At 42.4% G+C, this 24,430-nt stretch overlaps 2 protein-coding genes and 2 long non-coding RNA genes across 6 annotated transcripts; 3 read left to right on the forward strand and 1 right to left on the reverse strand.

Annotated features, from left to right (window-relative positions):
- Window positions 1–1,126: 1,126 nt before the first annotated feature.
- Window positions 1,127–6,594, reverse strand: LOC115669859 (uncharacterized). Of its 2 annotated transcripts, none has more exons than XM_056321203.1 (5): window positions 5,751–6,594; window positions 5,015–5,067; window positions 2,694–4,940; window positions 2,345–2,453; window positions 1,127–1,974 (listed from the first exon to the last, which is right to left on the reverse strand). In XM_056321203.1, exons 1-5 carry the CDS (start codon window positions 5,860–5,862, stop codon window positions 1,373–1,375), a joined length of 3,123 nt encoding a protein of 1,040 aa, XP_056177178.1. In that variant the 5' UTR covers window positions 5,863–6,594; the 3' UTR covers window positions 1,127–1,372. The 2 variants fall into 2 exon arrangements, with proteins under 2 accessions (XP_056177178.1, XP_030446857.2); XM_030590997.2 differs by having other exon boundaries at window positions 1,127–1,983; window positions 5,751–6,592.
- A 1,423-nt stretch (window positions 6,595–8,017) lies between these two features.
- LOC115669892 (uncharacterized) lies at window positions 8,018–10,803 on the forward strand. The gene is made up of 3 exons (XR_004004456.2): window positions 8,018–8,421; window positions 8,520–10,053; window positions 10,766–10,803. It is a non-coding gene; the product is annotated as an uncharacterized LOC115669892 (long non-coding RNA).
- A 42-nt stretch (window positions 10,804–10,845) lies between these two features.
- LOC130140791 (uncharacterized) lies at window positions 10,846–11,456 on the forward strand. The gene is made up of 2 exons (XR_008818788.1): window positions 10,846–10,987; window positions 11,144–11,456. It is a non-coding gene; the product is annotated as an uncharacterized LOC130140791 (long non-coding RNA).
- Window positions 11,457–19,453: 7,997 nt separating this feature from the next.
- Window positions 19,454–23,818, forward strand: LOC115669789 (uncharacterized). Of its 2 annotated transcripts, XM_056321331.1 has the most exons (6): window positions 19,454–19,502; window positions 21,055–21,125; window positions 21,469–21,645; window positions 22,130–22,228; window positions 22,308–22,553; window positions 23,193–23,818. In XM_056321331.1, the coding sequence occupies exons 2-6, from the start codon at window positions 21,060–21,062 to the stop codon at window positions 23,499–23,501; spliced, it is 897 nt and encodes a 298-aa protein (XP_056177306.1). In that variant the 5' UTR covers window positions 19,454–19,502; window positions 21,055–21,059; the 3' UTR covers window positions 23,502–23,818. The 2 variants fall into 2 exon arrangements, with proteins under 2 accessions (XP_056177306.1, XP_056177305.1); XM_056321330.1 differs by lacking the exon at window positions 19,454–19,502 and having other exon boundaries at window positions 21,424–21,645.
- Window positions 23,819–24,430: the final 612 nt, after the last annotated feature.

Below are 24,430 nucleotides of genomic sequence, written 5' to 3' on the forward strand. Positions count from 1 at the left end.
TCTTTTTACTATTTAATTACCAACTAATTTTAGGTCACCAATTCTCATTACGATATGCTTCTCTAGTTTAGGTTAGAAGTTTCACAGCCTAGTAAATAAATTCGAATCGAGAATAAATAATGCAAATAAAAGTTGGTACGTTAGTACAAAAATTGGTAATTTACAAATAATCAAAAAAAGATATCGGTAGTTTTATAAAAGTGTCGGTAAGTTACCAACAGATTACTTTGAAAACAATCACCAATCAATTTCTTACCAATAATTATTTTACACCGGTCGACACTTAAAACCGAAATTTACCGGGATAAAAAAAAACGCGATGCTCGGCACGGAAAAGATATAGTTCGGGAAAATTCCGAAACGCCCCCCTAAACCAGTAACCGCTTTCACAAGGTAACCCTTTGTAATGGACTTTTGTCTCAAATAACCCCCCGGACTTAACAACTATGCATCAATTTACACCCTTCGCTCATCGGCGGCCAAATATTTGACGGAACGGCGAACATGTGCAAGTCACGTGCCCATTCGAGGGCTTGTTGGTCCACATGCACGAGCGAGTCACGTGTGTTTGAGTCGATATCTATAACAGGTTAATCATCAACAGAGGAAAAGAAGGGATTCTCACTGGGCTTTCTGCATTTGAAGAGGAAAACCAATGCGAGTTGTGGCAGGAGGGATGCACTGAGAACCGTACGGATTGAGTCAGTTTAGGGTTTCCAATTTTAGGATTTATCTAAGTGAAGAAAATTGAGAGAGGTTGAAGCTAGCTTGTGGGACATTCTATTTCAAATTTTAGACTCGTGGAGCATTTGAAATCGGAATTAGGGATTTCGAATCGAATGCACGAGTGCGTTCGAGTCAAGTTTCGCATTTTTCAATCGAAATGAAGAGGGCCCCTGGAATGGCCGTGAAACGGGCACATATGATCCTGCGCCGATAAAACGGGGCGGAACCTGGTGAGCGGCAGCTAATTCTTGCCCTTTACCAAGTTTAGTGGTTCCTAGGTAAGAACCGACGCGACATTCATGGAAATCATCCGCGGCTATTGATTTGTACGACTCTTCTTCACGCATCAGAGAACTGTACAAGCCGTTTGAATCACGAAAAGATCACGAAAAGTTTCGATACACGGGACGATTTCGACGAGGGTAATGAACACTAGAGAAATTCAAATGGTAATCGGCCAAAAAGAAAGGCCAGCACGCGGGACAGCTCTTTAAAGACGTCACGAGTCAAAAAAACAAAACCCAAGTCGGATCGAGATGGTCCACGACATTCTTCGGCGGGTTCTGTAGCGAAACTGATTGCGAAAAGATGGGAAATGGCGACCTCACGTATCACCTTCTTGAGTGGCCCGGCGGGCGAAAATGGCTCAGGGATTTAAAAGATCTCTCGTCATCTCGTCGATGAGTCCATTGATCACCTGCTTCTCCACATCTCTCACCACGTCGTCCTTTTCCAGGAAGGCAAACATGGCATCGTTCCATCCGAAGTCCCACATGCAGTTTGTGTCGGGATCGCCGACATTGACATCGATCTCGAGCATATTAGGGAGGTAGTACTCCGGTTCGCATTCGGGATTCCCATTCCTTCCATGCAGTTTCAGCTGGTTGAAGTTTTGGTTCAACTGGTGGACGAGATCGTCGATCGTCCTCACCCTCGCGAAAGCGATGGAGATTTTCATGAAGGGGTGGACGGCGAGCTCTTGCTTCCTCCCCTTCCTTTTCATTATCTCGTAGCCACAGTCCAATATGAGCTTGTCGTCGTCTCCGAGTGAGTTCTCGTCGCTGACGTGTAGGAAGGCCGCGGGGCTGTCGAGATTGAAAAGTGCCTCGGCCGTGTTTAGGAATAGATGACTTTTCATCAGAATGTGCTTGAGGTGCTTTTCGCATTCCGTCATTTTTTCTTGAATTCCGGACTTCGAAATGTCCCTGTCTTCCGATTTGTCAAGATGATGTGTATAAGTTGTCACTCCTGCAGTTCCTGCAACATTAAGATGATTAGCTTGATCAGAAAGGCCGTTTAATTGCCAGAGTCATCCCATAGCATCAACATCATGGACAAATACTCGAAAATGAGTCATGCCGGGAGCGAGTACAATATGCAACTCAAAGGTCGTTCATAGTTACCTTGCTGATCTTACATTTTATCAGCAATGCAATACAAAGTTTGGGAGAGGCAGTTCTCAGGAGTGGGACTTGTCTTGAAGTAATTTTACTGAGTTAAATTTCAACTACCCGTGAATGGGGGAGTTTTATTCTATCAAAGGCTTTAGTTTGTCAATCCTCTGTGGTTTTACTCTCTATGTCGAGGAATGGAAAAGAGGAATGTTTTTCAAACTCACCATCCGCCGGTTCTGAAATAATTGTCGCAGACATCAGTTCTTCATCTCTGCCAAACTCTCCCGAGTTGACGTGTGGATCATTTAGGATTACAGAGGATACATTTTGATTCTGCAAGACAAATTAAAGGTGAGTATTGGCCAATAAATTGGCGATCAGCTTCTATGTTACACATTCGCATAATTCTTGGGAAAGCAACTATACTTACCTTGAAAACTAGCTTGTGAAAAATGGTGGTGGGAAATAGAGGAACTAAAGTCTTTTGACACGCCTATTAGATTTGGTAACTATATATCCTCATATTGAATGTCAACATATAGCTTTTTTGGTGTCGCGACAAGATAGGCTTACCAAGTCATATGGGAAGTTTCGTGCTTCCTCGAGCTCTGGGGTTTCATCCACGTCGCAAGCATAAGCAGGTGCTAGTTGTTCAGCTTCTTTCTGGTGTTCCGGTGCATTAGCCAGCCACTGGAGGCTTGCTTCGGCTGTCGAAGGCTTGACATTGTGCTCTCTGTGAGCAGACTTATCGGTTTTCGCTTGTTCAGTTTCAGCAGAACCATCCAGTCTTGCACGCCTTATCTGCTTTGCTCCTTCTCTATAGGAAGCTTGTGGGAGTGGCTTCGCCAAGTTATTATGTAGGGCTCCACTTTTCTTCTTCATTTCATTCAGCTTCCGAGGCATCTTGTTTTTCGGTGGTTCCGTGGCCTTTCTTGCTCTTGGAGCTGGTTCGAGAATGCGTTTCTCCTCGACCACCGGCACGGCATTATTCCTCCCTTTTCCTGATTCAGATTTTACCCTTCTCGGGACACGTTTTTGCGGTCGACTTTGGTCTGGAAGGTTGTTGGCCTGCGCATCATAAATAGAATCTGCCGGAACAAACTTTTGAGGTTTTGATTGGTCCAGATGCGGATTCTTTTTTTGGAAGCTTAATACTTCCTCTTGCACAGGCTTTGGTGAAGCCTTGTGGATGATTTCACTTCCTTTAGATTGCACCTCCTGGCTCTTCATCTCTACTCTCATTCGCTTTTCTTCAGGAGGCTCTGGTCTCTGCAGCACAAAAGATTGCTCAAAACCATTATCTCTTTGAGGCATTTGCGGATGAACTGGGAACAACACGTCAGCGTTTCTCTTTTCCATTTGTACTTTCCTTTCCTTGTACCCCAGCTTTTCTTGCAGGGTCGGTCCAAATTCGTTTTTTCTTGGAGTTCTTGGGGCCATATGATACAGCTCGTCATTATGGGTCTGTCCCTTGTTTTCTCGGATCTCTGCGCCTTTCTGTTCTCTCATCGTTTTGACATCTTTTTTCCTCTCTGCTTCCTGCTTACGCTTTTGGTCTCCGCTGTTTTGATTGAACGGGTCAGTGTTTGGTCGCTCCTTCTTTGTTTCACTATTGACCTTTTGAGTTTCCTTCCAGGGCAGTTTTTCAGTCGAGCTGACCAACTCTGATCTAACGCTGTTAGTGGCAAGTCTCTTTTCCGCTCCCAGAACTGTACTGGTGATGTCCTGAGTCAATAGACTCTTTCCTGGCTGCGCCGTTCGGATGGATGAAACGGGAAGATTGGGAGCGTCTCTTATCTTTGGTTCGACATCCCCGGTGCTCCCTTGTGTTGACTTCTTTAGGAGCTTCCGGTCTGACGTCTGATTGGAGCTCTTATCTTTCTCTCGGGTATATCTCGAATCGTGATTTACTGGAAGTTCTTCAAGCCCCATAAGTTTAGCGATAACATTGGACATTCTTCCCTTTTCTGATTTTGTTTGCGGTGAATTGGAGAGGTTCGACTGTTCCTGGAGCGGGGTGAGGTTTCGTGTATTGTTGCCAAAGCTAGTTGTCCGCTTGTGAGAAGCTGTTTTGACGTGAGATTGAGTTTGCACTTTGTAGTGAAAACTTGTAGCTTCTGCAGGATAAGTCAAAGCTGGCAATCCAGGCTTTTGAATGGCGTTAACTTGTTGATTTCTGCGAGACCGTCTTGCCGGATCATCAAAGGAGAATTTTGGCGGCAGGACAAGCTGCTTCTGTTCAGTACTCTTTATTACGTCTCCTTCACCGTCATCATCATCGTCGAGCAGAACTAGGCGGTTCTTCCTCTGCGGCTCAGTCATGAACTCTGAAGCATCCTCCAAGTCCACTAGCATCCTCAGCGACTCCTCCAAATCCATGGCCCCTTTCAACAGCTCTTTTCCGATTTCTATCGAATACCTATCCAAGTTTACTCCGCTTGACCAAGCTCTTAGGATCTGATTCAATTTCTGCGCGCCCTTCGATATCTCTTTGATGTGGAATTGAGAGAGGTTCGGGACTTGGATGGTCGACGAATGGCGCCGATCCATGCTGTTTGTTCTTTCCATCTGGTTGAGTTCCACAGAGCCCCGGCCAATCTGATGCAGGAAAGTTAGCATCGAACTATTGCCCGACGAATCCATCCTTCGGAAATTTCCTCCGTTTTCGACGGCGAGAGCGAGAGCCATGGACAGATCTCCTATTTGCTGCGAACTCTGGCCTCTGCGGAACGCAACTATCTGGTTTGAAGCTTCTCCGCTGTAAAGTGATTTCTGGCCTCCGCTAGACCTACTGTGAGTGTTTGCACTTCTTGGAGCGCCCTGCGAAATGTTGTACATTTAGTCTAACGGGCTTTACGTTGGCCAATTTACTTCTATTATTCATGGGAGCTTACCGTCCTATTTTGTGTTGATCCTCGGTGTGTTTGCCTTGAGTAGCCATATGCATCTGCAGTACATTATATCGATATAAGAACACAAAGTGAAATCTTTTTGCACGCCTAAGATCTGACCAACATCGTAACGTACATTAAAGACGGCGTACGTCTTCTATATGCATGTAATGCGTCGAATATCCATCGTCTTGATGCAAAAGATAAGATATATCCCTCGAATGATCGCGAAAATTCTTGACCCTTTCTTTAGCGACCTTTTCCTTTCCATGCGTCTCTATTGAACGTCAAGAAACGATGTTGTCCTAGCTTTACTAACGCTTGAGAGACCTAATTTGTTTAGTTGATTCGTTATATAATTCAACTTCTGGATGACTTAGTTGCCTAATCTAGTTGAGAAGCCTGATGAACTGGAATTTCTCGTGCTTCCTCCTCGGAGTCCATGAGGCACGCGCGAGAATGAAGAGATTACTCATTTGCAGCCACCAGAATAGTCTCATCCCGGTCCCTCCTATTACTGCAGAGCAGTTTCCAAAAGATCAAGCAAGATGATATATAGCTTTTTCACAGCTTTCCATGTTAAGCGGGTTCGATTCATTGGAACAACGAGCATGCCAAGAATGCAAGACTTGATTTCAAGATGCACTGCCTCTTACTACTAGTAGTAAATTGCATGTGAATGTTCACTGACTCGAGGGCTATTAATCACTTAATGCAGAAACACAATTGAAAAACTTGCCTCCTCCTGTCTTGTAATGCGAATGGCTCGAGCTCTGAGATGTGGCCAGGCGTTCTTTCCGCAGCCTGAGATCGTCCAACAGCTTCTGAGCGAAATCCGACCGCTTTGCCATTCCGGGCTGTAATCTGCAATGACTTTCTGTGCACTTTCTTTGCGGGTGAAAAACAGCAACTGCTATGTAATGTGATTTTGGTTGCAACGACACCTTTTGGGTACAAAACAATGGAATGTCTCGGCCATTGTCGTCGCGACGAATAGGTTTCCTCCTTCCACAACGTCACAGAGTTGAGTGGATAGAATTAGGGAAAGCAAAACAAGGCCTTAGATCGTTTCTGGTTGAGAGGGCTCTTTCATAGTTGGGTGTGGTGGGATGTCCAGCTCAGAGCAATCAAATGGGAGTAAGAATTTTCTTTGGCCACAATGTTGACGTGAAAGCGAGCTCTCTCTCTCACGGTTCAGTTCTTGAAGACCTTTTGAGTGTACTTTGATTCCAATCCAAGCAATGAGCACAGAGGATTCTGAAAGGGCTTCTCTTCAAAGCTTCCTTTTTCCATCACCAAACTCAGCTGTTTTTGTCCTCCAGTTCCCATGTTCATGAACCTCTCTGCTTCTTTCAGCCACTGAAATGATGAAAAAACTGAGCGGATTGGTGAATGGGGATGGGGTTTGGATTCGCAGCAGAATAACCTTTAACAACCGCTCTCGCGTGCAAACTTGCGAACCGAACAAGGAGCTAACCAACCACATGGGAAGTACAGACCGGCAGCATCAAGAACTGAACATCTTTCTCCGATCTTGATGTCATATTAAAATTCCCGACCCGGAAAAGCTTCAGCAAATTACAAGCCTTACATATCAAGATATAAGCGATGCGGGGTATTTCAACGGGACGCAAAGGAGACGAGGAAAGAAGCTGAGTGCTTAGTTGGTGTCTGTTCACACGTGGGTTGGGGAGGTGAAAGCAGCAAGAAAGAGATCTGGAGGCACCATCAGGAGGCCCCCACCGCCGGGCATCCGTGCCATGCACTCAATTCTCAATGGCTTTTCTCAGTGAAAACTCCAACAGATGCTCGCGATTTGATTCATTCGAAACACTGAATGTTTGCCTACTCCCGAAGGTGACCGACCGCCTCAGTGTCTTCTCGGGTCAATGTGTTTCCTGCTCGAGCCATTACAGAACGATGCGAGGTATCGGATGATGCTGCGTGAAGTTGGCGATCCGACGCGGCGAATGACTTGAGCTCGGGGCGCTCCGTAGCTGATTTCGCGCGTCGGCTCGATTCCTATGCAGCTCAACCGATTCAATGCGTCAAAGGATGGCTTACATAGGCCAACAATTTCGTGGGAATCACGTTCTCGTGCAAAGTAACGGGACGAGGGAAATAACCTTGCCGCAGATATGACCCTAAACACGTGTGTTCAAAGCACGAAAGACAAAACACCCATGGAGACACGAAGAAAGTCTGGGGTCCTCAGTCCGTACCTGCTCGCTTCAGTCGACGGAATCCGTTTAAAATCCAATTGGGGTCGATCGAAGTTACGAAGACTGTCAACCCATACGATAGAATTCCGGAACTGAAAGCCATGTTCCACATTTTGCGCAGATGCACCCCCTCTATTTATAACGTAAAATCACTAATGAACGATGAATTTAGATGCTAAGTTTGAGATGTTGGTATTTAGGGATAATGACACAAATGATCTCTAAATTTTGATCCAATGTGTAATGTGGTTTCTAAAATTTTGATACATGTTCAATTTAACCCCTGAATTATATGAAAAATGTTCAATGTTGTCTTATTGAACACGTACTAGAAGTCCAGAGACCATATTGAATAAATTAAAAGCTGTGAGATCACATTATACATTAAGTTATAGTTTAAGAATTACTTTGAAAAAATTAAAACTTTAGAGACCATATTGCACATTGGCCAAATTTTAGGAATCATTCCGTGTCATTTCCCTTCTATTTAATAAAAATAAGATTGAGCGGGATGGGCTTAACGACCAACCCATTTACATCTTCGCGGGGCAAAATACCCGGCCCAAGGAGCTAGACTAGGCGCGTGAGATGACGCCACGATAGTAGCGCGTGGCGGGAAAAATGTCTCCCAAATCGAGAACCTTCCCGGCAAAAAATATCCACCTAACCCGCACATCCCACCGTCCATCTGACTGACCCCCGCTCACCTACAGCCGTCCGATCAGCAGAGGTCCCTGGTATAAGTAACGTCCCTCCTTTCGAAACCTACCGCACATCTCTCTCATCTTCTTTCTCCGTTGCTTAGCTGTTGGTTTGCGTACGTCTCTTTTCTCCGTCCATGTTCTCCTCAGATCTGGAGCGCCATGCGCGTCCTCGTCGGCTGCTCGCGACGGATCCGGGCAGATCGGGCGGCGATCTATCGTTCGAGTATGGCTTCGACCGTCGCCGTCGACCGTTCGGTTTCGAGGCGCGGCTTGTCCATGCTCGTCGCGTAGACGTCTTCGCCGTCCATCTGGGCCTCTGCGACGTGGTAGGATCGATGTTAGCGGCTGGAGGTCGATTTCCTCGCTAATCGATGAGTTCTGAGTTGTTTTTCCGCCGGCGGAGTTTCCCATGGGATCGGCGTTGACCGGTGAACCTCGAGTCTTCTTGCGCCTCCTGGCCGCGGAAGCGATGGCGCCGAAGGACGTATGGCTTCTTGATCAGATTTCGCTGTGATTTCATCTTTCTCTCTCTTTGGTTTCTGGTGTGGATATTAATCGGAGGATTCGGTTTCTTTCTTGCAGTCTTTTGCTGTCTCGCTCTTGTGTGATGTAAGCGGCCGATCTGGTTGGGCCATCTCTCGATTCGCGAGTCAATTTCTCGGCAAAGTAGAAGGGCTGGATTGATGTCTATTGACAGCTAAAGGGGTTTGTTGAGCATGTTCTGCTGTTACTTAGTGAAGCTATGAAACATAGCTGTATATATCATGTTGTGTGGGCGTGTCTTGAAAGATAGAAATGGTGTTGTTGAGGGGAGAAAATTCGGGGGAGGTAACCGTGTTAGATGTGAGGGGGAGAAAAAAGAAGAGCGGATGTGTTCGACCTTTGCCATGACAGGTGCGCTTGCATGGCAGGTCACCGAAACCAAATAAAAGTGCTTCCTTTTTGGTGTTTGAAGGGGGAGATGGCACGGGGGTTCTTGTGTCTTTTGCCCGGCTCTCCCCCTTCCCGCGTGCCTCGTGTCTTGGCTCCTTCTTTTTCCTTTTTCGTCTCCGTTTGCTCGTTCTTCGTATACCTTGCATACGCCTGTCGGAAATGATCCTATGCAAATTGCACCGAGTACGAACACATCGGTAGAATGCAGGGAAATGAAAGCGGTGATGCTAGCTTAGAGAAGGAGGTACGACTTAAACTAGTAATTCTAGTTGGTCGTGGTACCCCTTGTTCAATGATGATAGCTACCCCAATGCAGAAAAGTCCTGGACCGTAGTCAAATTCCACCAGAAGGTATACCTTGAATTTGCGTCTTTCATTGTGCTTAATCTTGCCCTTTGGCGGCAGCTTTTGCTATATGCGAATTCTAATGGCGTGCGAATTATTTACCTGGCTGATGAGTTGATTCCTTCCAAAGAAAAATCTACTCGCTTGCGGCCATTGGTCTTCTTAAGCATATTTCATGATGGCAGTATGGATTCTTAAGTGATTGATTAAATGCACTGGTGACATATCAAGATATCATAGACCTAATGTTTATGCTAGGTTTGCATTTCTAGTGACCCTTACAAACATCGTGTTATCCTCACTCATGCTCAAGAAGATAACGTAACAACGATACTCACACCTTCATGGTGGATGCTTCCCCAAGAAGTTGGAAGTCCATCTGAACAGATGTATAGGTTATAATTGGAAATTATTGACTTTATATAGAAGCAGCTCCTACGCCTTGTCTGTGCCTGGAACAAAAGTTACTATTTTCTTTGTGTTTTATCGCTCTTGGTTAATTTGCGCACGATTTTGTATTCTATTCTCTCTTTCTTGTTCAGAACTGATAGTACATCAAGACAATTCCTGATTTGGAATGTCGAAGCATTTGGAAGTTGATGCCAGGTTAAAGATTTTGTATATATGAGCTATATGTTGTAGAGATTATGTTCTGTTAAGCGTGGTTCGCTGCCCTGCTCGTTGCAAAGCTGCTTCAGACTCTTCAATTCGCTGGATCAATGAAACCCTCAAAAGTCGCTTTCCAGATCGACCTGATTGTTTTGACTCAAAAGTGGTGTGTTGCTTTGGGATGCCAAATCGAAGGATGTCTTTGAAGCTCGCTTGAACTTGTCTGATGGTAAGGTGCAAAACTACTTGTTCTGATCGCTTCTGATGTCTATTCTATCTTTGTTTGTGTGTGATAGTTGTCAAATGTTTAGTGTGTCTTGTGTTCTGTTACATGGTTTGTCATGCACTGTAGTCTGTTATTGGTCATTCCTTATGTTTCGTGTTTGCTTTGTTTGATTATTTCTTAAAATAAACGGGCCTAGACGTGAAGATATTTGTGGTCTAGTTTTGTTTTGGCGTGGAGATATTATGAAGTTGGACTGACCATATTTATATGAAGGGTAATATTTTTTACTAGGGCTAAGAAATGATTTCCAAAAAAGCAGTTATACCGAGATGTAAAACTGGCTACTGCCTCTTCATCAGCTGATTGAGATGTGTTGGGCATGGCCCGGACTTGAATTTTGTGGTGGAAATTCACTGTCGAAACTAGAGCAAAGTTTGTGGGTTTGATAATTCTGGTTTGAGAATATAGTTTGTGTTGAGTCGTGACTTTTAGCTGCTAGTTTAACTTATATACTCAACTCTGTTGAACTCATGGCGGGCAGAATTGTTCCATTAACTTGCTGGAAATATAATTTTAAAAGTGGATAATTTCACTTGTAAGTTGCTGAAAGAGACATTTATTCAACAGCTTGCAGTGTTGATAGTACACCGGTTTAATGTGAAAAATTGTGTTTTCTCTTGGGACTAAACCTCTCCTTGTCTTTACTGGTTTACAGAGCATGAAAGTCGATTTTCCACGTGTGCTGAGCCTCTGCCCTATCCATGAGGGGACCCCATTGAAGTTGATTCACTCCATGCCAATGTTTCCACGTGTACTGAGCCTCTGCCCTATCCATGAAGGGACCCCATTGAAGTTGATCACTCCATGCCATTGTTGGAAGAATTCCTCCAGCTGTGGACATGTTACTTTGCATGGCTGTCTAACGGAAACCACGATGGTGAAAATCTGTCTATATTGTCTTCTCTTTGGCCGCATGAACACTACCAGTTCATATGTTTGAGTGAAGCACCTGCATGATGGAGCGCACTGAGTGATGCATTATCTACTCATGAAAGCATTCTGTTTTGACACCCGTCGATTTTCCTTGCTTCAGTTGCATTTTAGCTGAGTTCCAGGACCAAAATACAAAAAATACAAGACCATCCAGATCTTTGGGAATTTTCCGCAGGAATACTTTTTGGTGTACGAATTGCTGGTCAGTGTCCATCTTGAATGTTCTCTGCCTGTGCTTTGTTGAAGTTGGCATTGTATGTTCTCTAATGCCAAGACGCTGATATAATCGTCATCTTCTCCCATTATTTTATGGGGTCGCTGAATGCATAAGGTAAGAAAGGTTCTGCTGAGAGTGCTTGGGTTGTCGATGGCCGTTCCTCAAACTAATGAAATTCGCTTACCCAATTTTCCTTAAGTTTTTGCTGATAAGAAAAATAATATCCATTTATTATCTGCTTTATTAATTTTGTATTGTATCTTTGTGGTGATTTATTCAACTGTGTAAACCATGAATTTGCCAGTTGGGAACGTTGGATTTTTAAACTTGGTCTTTCCTATATGATTCCTTGGAATTTTCCTTTGTGAATCGAATTTTTTGTAATATGTGGTTCGATTTTCCAGTAAAGCACTTATTGCAGTGTCAAGTACTTGTTTACCGTGCGGTCTTTGCAGTAAAATTGTTGTGAAATGGAGGAACAGTTTGAAAGTGAAGATGACGTTGCTCTAGACTATTAAACGGCCGACCCCGACGCACAAGGTGCATCGATTCTATCCAACGGCGCCTTAAGATATATTAAGGGAGATTATTTCATTTTCATTAGCAAATCCTGCAGGGTTGCAAAAAATTGGGCTTGCAAAAAATTGGAATCGTGAGAAGATGCAGCTTCCCGATCCGCAGATTATTGCACCTGATTGTTAATAAGTGAAAACTGCGAGATTTCTGGACTTTTTTGAAATGTCGTTGGTTTCCACTTGATTAATTATCGCTAATTGTGTTGTAGGTTTTAATACTACAAATGATTTCTGGATTTAACTCCGTAGCTAATATTTCTAGTTTTGTTGTGTCAATAAGTTTTAATCTTTGCCTTTTGTAACCTAAAACCCCTAATGTGTTTGGTCAAATTTGATGTAATATCCAAGGTTTTTTTAAACTAAATCCGTAATATGTTTTTTGGTCAAATTTTATGTAATATTTCAAATATGCTATATCCCGTGCACCAGATTTTTTTGCTAATGTCATTTAAAGTTTCCAAATTTGTACACATGTACACTCTCCGTCTATGATACAATTGGCCTTTTAAAAATTTGTGGAAGATTTACACTGAAGTTCCGTTTGACAGTGTTTGGTGACATGAAATGAAAATTTGAATAGAAGTGTCGATGAGTAAAATTTAGGGGTCGTGATGACGGGTGGCCGGTAGAGCTTGAGAGTATAGGTCGGTTTTGGATAGTAGTTTTCCGTAGCAAAATATATTGAATAATATAAATAATTACATTTGTGTTAGAAATCATGTGAAGTGAAATTGTGTGATATTCTGTGTGGGTGACTCTGCTTATGGATCCAAATGCTCCGACTGGCGGAGCTCCCAGGCCTCTTTAACTAGCGGGTATGGGTTGTTGGTGGTTCGACTCCACCTGGATCCCCCATTTCAATTTTTGTGCTACCGTGACTCGTAGTCTTGGCATTAAGGTTTCGTTTTTTATTTCACCAAAAATTTCAGAAAATATTTTTCATCAGTTTCTTTATTATCCAAATATAATAAGTCGAAAAATAATTTTTTGAAAAATGAATAATTTGAAAAGTTCTTTTCTATATTGCTTATGAAAGTAAATTAATGAAAAAAAATTACAAAAATATTTAGATATACATTTTCTGTTAATTAGGAAAATATTTTTCATTTACTTAATTATTTAAAATGATACAAGCAAAATGTTTTAAGAAAATATTTTTAATTTTTTTCGTGAAATAAATGAGTTATGAAATATGCGTTCTATGCAGTGAGTTCGTTTACTGTTTTGTTTCGTCGAATTAAATTTGCTCAGGTATCGTCCGCAGATGATGACTGAATCCTGTGCTCATATTATTATGAATTCCGACGGAAAGAACAAATTGACAATGTAGGAATTGTGAGCATTGTACGGTGATGGTGCTGCGCCCCTTTCTAGCTCCGGTAGTCTACAATACCAACTCTTTTCCGTTTTCCAAAATTTACTGATTTTCGACCTTTGCTCGCGCATTCGAATAGTGAAGTCCGTGATTAATAGTGGAATGAAAGTGGGGTAATGTAAAAGCTACTGTAGATTTTGTTGAAGTGATAAGGGTTACGGGTGTCTTTGTTATGTGACAATTTCTCACCAAAAACTCTAAATTTGTACACCTTGATAAATTTACCCAAACTAACGTTTTGATTACAAAAAACCTTAAATTGATACACTTGTGACAAATCTATCCTCTATTAGTTTCCGTTAAATTTTATTATCAAATTGCTGAGTTGGATGACATGTGGCGGTTGACGGGTGTACCGGTTTAGGGTTTTATCCCTCTATTTGTCATAGATTTATCAATTTATGGTTTTTCGTGGTATTGATTCAATTTAACATAGGGTAAATTTGTTGAGACGTACCAATTTGGGGGTTTTTTGTGGTCAAAAATTAGTTTGAAGTAAATTTGTCACAGGTGTACTGGATTGGGATTTTTGGTGGTCAAAAAATTAGTTTGGGATAAATTTATCACATATGTACCAATTTGGGGTTTTTCGTAGTAATTACCCTAAATTTATTATATTTTTCCCAATTTAGTTCATTCAGCCAATTTCGGCCAGAAATCACTAATGAGGACGCTAGGCATCTTATGTAGCACAGCCAGCATCGACGTGGACAATTTTTAATAATAATATAATATTTTTATTATTTTTTGTATTCTTTTCCTTTTTCTTTTCTTTTCTTTTTTTTACAACTCTAGCCGCTCGACATCGCTAGCTGGTCATCACCGGCCACAAGCGAGGGTTGATTTTATTGCTCTGAAATGATCTTGATTTCGCCAAACGCCCTCTTCTTCCTTGTAATTTCCGGCTCCAATATCGTCCCTAATTCTCGTTTGTACACATCCCTTCATTCAATGTACGAGCTAGCTTTGCTCTTGTTGTTGAACCCTCGCCCTTGCCAAATCCAAGCGAGGGCGTGGAGGCCCTCGCTACATGCCCTCGCTAGTGGCCGATGAGGGCGAGGGTCACTGGGCCTCATCGGCTAGAGTTGCTAAAAAAACAAAGAAAAAGGAAAAGATGAAAGATAAAAAAAAATTATTAAAAATTGTCATGTCAGCGCCGATCGTGCCATGTAGGATGACAGGAGTCAACGTCAGTAATTTACGCCCAAAATTGATCGAATGGATTCAATTGGCAAAATATGAAAATATTTATAACTCAATTAGCAAATAGGAAAGGTTTAGGACTAAATTGGAAAAATTGCAATAAATTAATGATTTTTTGAACAATTTATCAGCGCAAGGAATAGAGATTAAAATGAGTTTTTATTGGAGGATTACAACCTGTGGAGTCGGATTAACGAGAAAAAGAGAAATGGTGCAGCCAAGGCAATTTTCTAAAACCCATAATAAATTCATACTAAGTGTTCCCATCACTAAATGATAAAATAAATAATCCATACCTTTTTTTTTTCCAGATCACAGATATTCCTTTTCCATTTAATTTGCTGAAAAATTGCCATTCATAATTTTAATCCACTAAAGGTCTGGGCATCAAATTCTTACTTTACTTTTTGGCAAAAGTAAAATGGTAAAAAAGAGAGGAAAGTGTAGTAACTTCATTTTTGGAATCCTACAAGATCGAGCATCATATATAGGAATTGTTCGGAATGTTTCGTGCCTTAGACCAAATTCGATGAATTACCGACGTTGATGCTGCGGGTCTAACATGAGCTATATGCTCCTTTTGTTTCGCAGAAAGTGATTGATTTGAAAAATATTTTTATAAAATGATCGCATGACATAATCAATCAATGGCAAAAAGTCTTCGTCTAGGATCTCTCTCAGGTAGACCTGTTAAAAGGGTGGGTTGGGTTGGATTTGGATCGAGCCATAAATGGTCCGACCCAAATTGACCCATTAACCCGTTTATGACCAATTTATTTATAATGTAAATATCCCGACTCATACCCGATCCGACCTATATTGCTAAAATACTTTTATATTTAACTCAATATAGGAAAACTTATTTCTTATGACTTTTTTAAAAAATTATACTACTAACCCACGGGTAGCTCAGTTGGTTATGGTGTACTTGGGATTGTGTGGTTAGGCGCACTGGTCCCAGGTTCGATTCCCCGGCTGAGCACTTGTGATTTAAGTAGGGGGCCATGGCGGTGGGTTGCTGTGCTAGTCTCCCCCGAGGAATAGTTGAGGTGCGCGCAAGCTGGTCCGGATACCTCGGTTATCAAAAAAAATAAAAATAAATAAATAAATAAATATTTTCATACAATATAATTCATGACTTAAATGGATCATACACGAATTTTAAGACCCATTTCTAGAAGAATTAATGCCCGGATCAGGTATCCACGCCCAGGACAATTGAATTCGATGGATCGCACGTGAGAAAAAGATCGTAGCCGTACGATGCGATGACCTGCCCGTCCGAACGCACACGAGCCGTCGATTTGGTGATGAGGTGGGATGAGGACCTAGAAGATTGCATCTAAGTCAAATTGGGTTGGTTCTCTAGAACAAACGGAAAGAAGACGAGGGTGGTAGTTGTCCGAAATTGACTAGCGAGGCGCGCCACGCCTCGTGTTAGTTCCATATTCCCTCGTTCGGGATTTTTGTCGGTAACGGAAAATATATTAATAAATAAATATTCGCCGATATTTCGGGAAATATAACGCTACGTGCACGTCTGCCGACGACGACGACCTTCCCGCCTCCTCTCTTTTCAAAGTCGAGGGATCCTCCTTTTTCTTCCCGCGAGAATTGCGCGGGGGTACGGATCCTGCCGGGACCGTAATTTCCGGATCATTCTTCGCGCGTGGAAATCTGATCTCCGTGTCGTGTCCCGGCTCGTCGGGGCGTTCCACGGTCCTCCGAGCGATCCGATCGCTCGCTCGCTCGCGGCGAACGTACTTTCGGGATGTCGGAAGAAGAATCGATTCTGCTGCTGCTACTTCTTCAATTGGTAAATTTGGGGAGATGCCGAGGAGGATAGGCTTTTTTTCAAGTTGGGGGGGAACATATGCCTAACACTATGCGTCAACTAGCTCTATTTTTATATGGAGAAACCTCCGTTAGGTCTCTGTTAAATTTTACCGTCAAATTGTTAAGTCGGATGACACGTGGCAATTGACAGGTGTATCAGCTTGGGATTTTACCCTTCAATTGTCACGGCCCATGGGTTTACGAATTTACGATTTTTTGTGGTATTAATCCAATTAACGAAGGGTAAAATTGTCACGGGTGTACTGGTTTGGAATTTTTTACGGCGAAAAAATTAATTCGAGATAAATTTTTCATAAATACATCGATTTTGAAATTTTCCGTGATATTGACCCTTTTTCTTTTGGGGTCAAAGAAATTATTTAGGTTGTGTTTACTGAAATGATGTTTAATTACATAGTCTGTCGTGGCTATATTGTTTGCTTCCCATCAATTTCGGGTCTTTCTCCTCGCCTTTATTCGTTCGTCGTCTTCCTTAACAAACCGAACGTCGCTATAGCGGATGTGTGGCATGGACAGACGAGCAATTTTTGGACAGAAATATAAAAGGAAAAGGTGAGTAGATTCTTTTTTTCTTTTTCTTTTTTTTATCGAAATGCGACGTGCCGTATCTCGAAGTAACGTTAGAAATATTAAAATTAATATTCTGAATTGAATTTCCAAACGGTTCGATAATTTTAAGCGATTCTTTCGGATGACAGGAGCGTCCATCGAGTCTGTTTCGTAATAATGTCGGATGCATTGGCACCTTATCTCCAAGGTGTTCGTAACAACTATGGCCATATTGGCCGCATTTCTCCGCTAGTCCATAGAGGAACGCCGACACTAGACCGACGACATAGCTTGCGGTGCAGGCCACAAAGACACACAACAGCTGAGTAAGTCAGCTCAGTCATCGTCAACATCATCCGGTTCTCTCGGCATACTTAAACCGTTCCGGCGATCCACCAAATACATCAGCCGGTTTCGACGATTCACCGTGCTTTTTCCGGATTTTGTCGTCCAGACTCACGTTGACTTCTATGCATCTCGAGCGAGGGGATGTTAGAGATAATTAAGATATTTCCCCCCGCCTCTCGTGATTACTCACGCATCAAGTCGATTCTTCACATTCTCCTCAATTGTACGTATCTTGATTCATCCAATACAGCCCGTAAATAAGCTCATACATCCGGGGCACATGAATTCCACAGTTTTTCTATTTTGTATATGTCTTATCCATACTGATTTGAAATTTCTAATAGTATCAACCTATTTTAATTGGGTGAATTCAAAAAAAAAAAATCCTCAACTTTAGGTCAAGTCCCAAATCCATTCCGAACTTTTTTTTGTCTTAAAAAAAAATCCTAAACTTTAGATCCAGTCCCGAATCTGCCCCAATTTTGTTTTGTGTAAAAAAGAAAAGAAAAATTTATTTATTTTCAAAAAAAAAATTTTAATATAAAAAAACCCAATTTTTAGGTTGAGTCCAAATTTACCTCGAACTTTTCTTTGTCTAAAAAAAAGCCCCGTTACTTTGTTAATATGGATTTGTTATCGACGTAGAAGTGCCGCGTCAAGTTGAGACTGGATTACGGGATATATTTTTGAAAATAAATTGAATTTTCGTGATTTTTTTTTACACGAAACAAATTTTGGGGCAGATTTGGAATTGGACTTAAAGTTTGAAGGTTTTTTTTTTCGGAGATAAAAAAAAATTCGAGATACCCCACTCATGCAATCATTGGTTATGCGTACTTGAGATTGTGTGCTTAGACGCACCTGGCCCCAAGTGCTCGATTCTCCAAATTGAAGACTCAGTGATTTAAGCTGGCCACATGGGTGGCCATTGCTAGTCTTCCTCCCGAGGATACGAGATATGCATAAGTGTGGTCCTGACACCTGATTACAAAAAAAAAAAAATTCGAGATAGATTTAGAACTTGAGCTAAAAGTTGGGGTTTTTTTAAGGAATTAGGCCCATTTTAATCATAGAACCAAGATGGTTACCATATTGTCGCCGGCCGTGCGACGTGGGTCGTTTGAGTTGGCCCCCCCCCACTTCCGACGATCTTCGAAAAAGTAAAAGACCGATCGCCCATCTAGAAACCCCACACGTGTGCCCTCCCTTTTTCTCTCCCCGGTCAACAAAATCGACGACGCTATAATTATTAAAAAAAAAGATGTCAGACGACTTTTTCTTTCTTTTTTTTTTTGGTCGAATAAAAATCAGACAACTTCACGCGTCCGATTTTCACGCCCCCAATTCATATATCAATTCGATATTTCCTGGAAAGAAAAAAGAAAAAAAATCAATACGCGAACCCCGACCCGAGATGTAATTCCCGCACTTCGAATCGAAGTCCGCGCGACTTCGCATCCGGGGTTCGCTCGCTTCTTGTTTTTGGGGTCGCGTCCTGCTCGACCGATCCGTGAGATTAACGGCGATTATTTTTTCCGGGGGATTCCCGCAATTTACTTACCGACAACAAGAATTTTCTTATTGTTAAGGCCGCGAACGATAATTATTTTATTTTAAAAATTAATTTCTGGTAAAAAATTGAGATTTTTTTATTTCTGTTCCTGGAGGAGTTTCTGAATAAAAAAGCAAGTTTGACAATGATACAAAATTTCTATTCTAGAAAATAGAAATTTGTTTGATAACGGTATAAAATTTCTCCCTCTCGAGTGAAAGGAGAGTGGACGGCAGGAGATAGTGTCCGGTGAAAATAGAAAATAAAATCGCGTTATCAAACATATTTTTGTTCTAAACTTATTTTTAAAATAAAAATAAAAAAATAAAATGATTATCGTTCGTAGGAGCTATTATTTCAATGATTTTGCTACTTCTATCGTTTGTGGGACGAAGGAACAAGTGTCGCGCGCGCTCTCCATACAAAACACCCCGCCGTACGGACGGACAAGAAGAAGGGAAAGAAAATATCTTGCCCATTTTCCCGCGACTTTTATTAATTTATTAATTTTATTTAATTTATTCGGGGAATGAAAAAAAAAGAGGGAAAAGAGAGAAAAGGAGGAAGAAAAAAGCAGCTCCGCGCACTAACACAGTACTAAATACAACAGAAACTCCAAGGCCCCGTGTGGGAAAAAGTGGAGGAACTCGCGTCGTGCCATTTCCGTGAGTTGCGACGGCCGGAGGCATCCGTCCCCCTCCGCCGCCCCGCTCCGCCGCGGCACCGCCGCCGATCGCTCCCCCGCCACCACCTCCTCCTCCTCCGCCGTCTCCCGTCCTCCTCGTACGATTCCCGACCGAGTCTCTCTCTCTCTCTCTCTCACACGCTCGCGCACATGGATCGGGCCTCTTTGTTCCGGCTTTTCGCGCGGCTGTTCTGGTGGCGCGCTCCGACGAGGGCTCGCTGCTGCTGCTTGTTGGGTTTTCGGCCCTTCCCGTGTTTTCCCTTCGTCGCTGCTCTCTCTCTCTCTCTGTGCGTGCGTTTTCGTCGCGGAGCGGCGCTTTCGCGAGTGGGGGAGGAGGAGGGGGAGGGGGAGGGAGCGGGGGGTGTGAGCGCGCGTCGTTGCCCTTTTCTTGGGTTCCTTTCGTTTGCTCGTTTAGACGGCGAGATGGCCGGCGATAATGTGCCCAAGGAAGGAGGTTTCGGCTCGCGCGTCGACGATAGAACAGTGCTGATCGGGGTGGATCTGTTGATCCTAGCAGTACTGCGGAGTTTGCTCAATTACCGTCTCTCTTCTTTTTTTTTTTCCCTTCTTATCGCGAGATCTCTACACCGTTTGTCTTCGCAAGCCTCAGGAAAGAACTGTAGCGAGCGTTGACGAAAGTCAAGCTTTGACCTTTAGGAAATTTGCTTCCGCAGTTGTCTGTTAATCTTGCTTGAGTTTGTGATGTGGCCGCTTGCTGTGTATTTGTCGGTCTATTTGTTATTGGTTTCTTTTTTTTACTGTGCGGCTGTCGAGACTTGTCGCCTCGCCTTCAGTTGTAAGCAAGTTGGGTTTGCAGTTAAATGGGTAGCAGTAGCAGATGGCTTCTTTGCCTTATTTTAACATAAAAAAGAGTCCTTTTCGGAAATTGCCGCTGTTTGGCTCCATTGTGCACTTTCTTCTGGAGGAAGAGTTTCTTTTCTATTCTCGGTTCCGTTTTCATTTGATTTTCTGGGAAGTTCTACCTGGCTAGTGCACTTTCAGTTTGTTACTAGGACATAGCTGACTAACTAATTGAAGGCACTTGGCATTGAAGTGACTTGGCTCGTGGTTCAGTCCCACAATATATTTATTTGTTTTGTCATTTGTTTTCTGGGGGGAGCTGGATTTGTTTTACGTCTTCAGGCACGGTGGCACATTGTCGATGGGTCTGCATTTCTTCACACAATGTTTTTATTCATTTTGTTATTTTCTTTCCTGGGGGGAGCTGGAATTCTTTTACAGCTTCAGGCACAGTAACGCTATGTCAATGGGTTTGGATTCTTTCATGTGCTTGATGTTGCAGTGTCGCGTATGCTATATATGGGCTGTACATTTTGCACTGTAGCATCGGTGTGGTTGAACTGCAATACATCCACATTGCTCAATTATTCGATTGTTCTTTCATTGAACTTAAGGGCTTAGTTCTCTTGCCCTTCCGTTTTTATTCTGTTAGAGACTAGAGAGTAAAGGCTCCAGTTTACGCCGTAATTTATTTTCCCTTCTGTTTTACTTATGGGAAATATGCTCTCATTCCTAGTCTTTTGAATACTTGTCCATGTTCTTATATGGTGTGAGTCGTCACTTCTATAGTAGCCGATCAATAGTTCTTTCAAGATATATTTTTGATTCCTTCGATTTTTGCGGCTTCAGTCACCATGTTTCGTTGGAGGAGTAACTCTCACCACAGTGAGGAGGATGACTCACTGCAGTCCGAGTCCAAGGTAATTAAGATTTCTAAATTACAGCATTTGTAAGGACTGGACATTTCTTAGAGTGTAACTCCTTGATCGATTGCTCATATTCATCTGATTTCCATGTTTGACCATGTGGTTGACCTAAGTCAATAGCTTTTCCGGCCAGGAGAAACCATGAAATTGCCGTTATTGCAGATAATACTTCAGTGCCTTTATCTCCTGTATCTGTACCCCTTTCCTTATCAAGGGCTCATCTATGTATTTGCTGTCTCATGATGCATAGATTTTCTGAAGTTGTAGAATAATAATCAATGTTCCTTCCCAGAATATAGGAGAAACGCTGTTACATTTTAAGTCCATTTGCATCCAGGTGGATGAGCTTAAGACTGCTATGGGACCCCTCTCTGGGCGAAGGTTGAAGTATTGTGATGATGCCTGCTTGAGGAGATATTTGGAAGCTCGAAACGGGGACATGGACAAAGCAAAGAAAATGTTAGATGAGACGCTGAAATGGAGATCAGATTTTAAGCCCGAGGAAATCAGCTGGGTAAGATGGCTGAATATCCCGGTGAATGAATGCCTGCACAAGTATTGTGATAGATAATTTATGCCAATGGCAGTTGCCTGTTAAACTTCAGTAGAAGTCTGATGCTGCTTACCCTAACTATTGTGTTGACCTTAAATTTATTTTGTAGACTTAGTTCCTAGTACAGTGAAGAACTGATTTTGTGAATGAATGCGTATGCAGGATTGGTTTAATCTATAATAGTTGAGGGGCAATCATTCTTTTATGTCTTCTATGAGACTTGCTATGATGCAGTAATATAAAGCATTAGGTGTTGGAGAATTTATTATTCAATGGATAATAAGTGTACCGGTATATATTTGCATTCATGCGGTTACCAAAATCATCATTTAGATTGTTCTAGTTGACAATATGGCTAGTGAGCAGGTTGTGTTAGACATGAAATAGTACTTACTGGGATGCTGAATAATGCTTTCATTTGACAATGCGATGCTTACTAAAACAGGAAGAAGTTGCTGTTGAAGGTGAAACTGGAAAAGTATACAGAGCAAGTTTTCATGATCGTCATGGAAGGACTGTTCTTATATTGAGACCTGGAATGCAGGTACTTATCCAACCTGTTGTTGCTAATTTCTGTAGCTTTTATTTGCTCTTACCTATTGACATGGCAATGAATCTCGCAGAATACACAATCGCTTGACAACCAGATGCGACATCTAGTCTACTTGATAGAAAATGCCATCCTTAATCTCCCAGAGGGTCAGGAACAGATGGCATGGTTGATAGACTTCACAGGGTGGTCCTTGAGTACCAATGTGCCCATCAAATCTGCAAGAGACACTATTAATATTCTGCAGAACCATTACCCTGAGAGGCTTGCTGTAGCATTTCTATACAACCCTCCTCGCATTTTTGAAGCATTCTGGAAGGTTTAAAATCCAAGACTACCATTTATTCTTGCTTATTATTTCCAGATGATTAGTGTAGTGTCATAAAAGCATCGCATTCAAGGTTTTGTTGAATTTACATCAAATTCTAGAGAGTTTCTGTATACACCCTTTGCAAGGTGCTGCTAGATTCTCTAGTGCCAAGTGTCAACAACTGAGCTGATATGGATTCGAGATTCTAACAAACACTCTGAGGCAGTCATTAGTTGCTGCAATTCCTGATGGAGATACAATAGCATCCATTGCTTTTCTTGTGCACCGCCAAGAGGCCATATTCAACTCATACCGTAGTCCAGTGGCCAACAAAGAAAAGAGCAACATAGATTAGCCCCATCCTTACGTTTGCCTGCTCTCTCATGCCATTCCTGTCTCTTTTTCTGTTGCTTTTGGCTCTTGTTTCATCTTTGGGTAGGTACATCATCCATCCGTGCATTAGATCCTGGATGCTGTTGCAGTTGTGAAAATGCTTTACATCCATCATTTTGAAGGCTAATATCCCGAGACCTCTTTTTTTCTCTCACCTTGTTGTGCTGTTTATATGAGTGGTCGTATTTCCTCCCCTTATTAAATCCAAAAATTCTCCTGACCCAAAACTGACATGCTTCACATTTATTGGCGCAGGTCGTGAAGTACTTCTTGGATGCTAAAACTTTTCAAAAGGTTAAGTTTGTGTACCCAAAAAACAAAGAAAGTGTCGAGCTCATGAGATCATTCTTCGACGAGGAGAACCTTCCTACCGAGTTCGGAGGAAGAGCAAATCTGAAATACGACCATGAAGAGTTCTCTAGGCTAATGGCCGAGGATGATATTAAGGCAGCCAATTTGTGGGGATTTGATCGGCAACCTGAGAAGATCTTTCACCTTGGCAACAAGCATTCTGGAGCTGAGGTGGCTCCTGAGCCCGTCGCGGTTGCCCCACCAGCAAGCTGAGCATCTATACTGCATTCGGTAGGTAAATAAGCAGGCTAACATGTGCGCCCGAATGAACGAACGTGATGGTCATGAACCTGGCTAGACAGTATGGGTAGTTGCTAACTGTCTACGGCTATTCTCATTATTATATATTTATACAGAGCACCTACAGTTGACATAACTAGCATTCTGTCGGGATGACGTCCCTCTCTGTCTCGGGGACCTCTGTCTCGATTTCCGTTTCGGAAAAAAATTTGCACCATTGGTCCATAAACTTATGTACTTACAACTTCAATGCGATAATTAAATTCGACCCTATATTTTCATTGCGTTCATCTTCTCCCAATCATCTCTCTTTTTTACGTTCAATCTTGTCTTTCTATCAGAATTGCTGAGCCGGGTTAACAGGTCAAGTTCAATGTTACCCCGAACTTCTTTCCCGTGTTCGGTATGGGCTTAATTATGTCCATCATTCACAGGCTTGGCCAAGTTGGACTTGACTGGATGCCGTTAGTCGAACCTTAGCAGCGGCTGTTTGCCATCTCTGGAGGATCATTGAAAAGAAATGGGATAAAGACACTGACATTGTCTAATCAAATTGAATGTTGTTCCAAATTTTAAGGATCACTGATTTCATCATCATTCCTATCTTCTCTTTTTAACAACAGTTTCCATTATTCCCATTTCAAGGACTGTTTGAGGTATGAATAGTTGCTGTTGTAGAATAATTTACTGGTCGACGCTTCTCTGAAGTTGGCTTAGGATCCCTAACGCTTTACCTTCTTCAGGTTTCTTTTCATGTGTTTTGTGAGTCTATAGCCAAAGTATCATGCCTGAGAGATGGGTCGCTTGTCCGCTAGGGATGAGTATAGGTCCAGAGTAGAACCCGAAATGGACTAAATCGACTGTAGAAACCGGTTCGGTTTCAAAAAAAGTGAAATCGGTAC

This window comes from Syzygium oleosum, unplaced genomic scaffold (genome assembly GCF_021117445.2).
Source record: "Syzygium oleosum isolate NSW1041296 unplaced genomic scaffold, Sole_v2.1 Sole_v2.22, whole genome shotgun sequence".
NCBI lineage: Eukaryota > Viridiplantae > Streptophyta > Magnoliopsida > Myrtales > Myrtaceae > Syzygium > Syzygium oleosum.

Coding starts and splice junctions, on each gene's coding strand:
- LOC115669859 (XM_030590997.2), bottom strand. CDS start 5,862: ATGGCAAAGCGGTCGGATTTCGCTCAGAAGCTGTTGGACGATCTCAGG. Junction 5,068..5,750: donor GCATTACAAGACAGGAGGAG/GCAAGTTTTTCA, acceptor AATGTACTGCAG/ATGCATATGGCTACTCAAGG. Junction 1,984..2,344: donor TATTTCAGAACCGGCGGATG/GTGAGTTTGAAA, acceptor TTAATGTTGCAG/GAACTGCAGGAGTGACAACT.
- LOC115669789 (XM_056321330.1), top strand. CDS start 21,060: ATGTTTCGTTGGAGGAGTAACTCTCACCACAGTGAGGAGGATGACTCA. Junction 21,126..21,423: donor CACTGCAGTCCGAGTCCAAG/GTAATTAAGATT, acceptor GTTCCTTCCCAG/AATATAGGAGAAACGCTGTT. Junction 22,229..22,307: donor TATTGAGACCTGGAATGCAG/GTACTTATCCAA, acceptor TGAATCTCGCAG/AATACACAATCGCTTGACAA.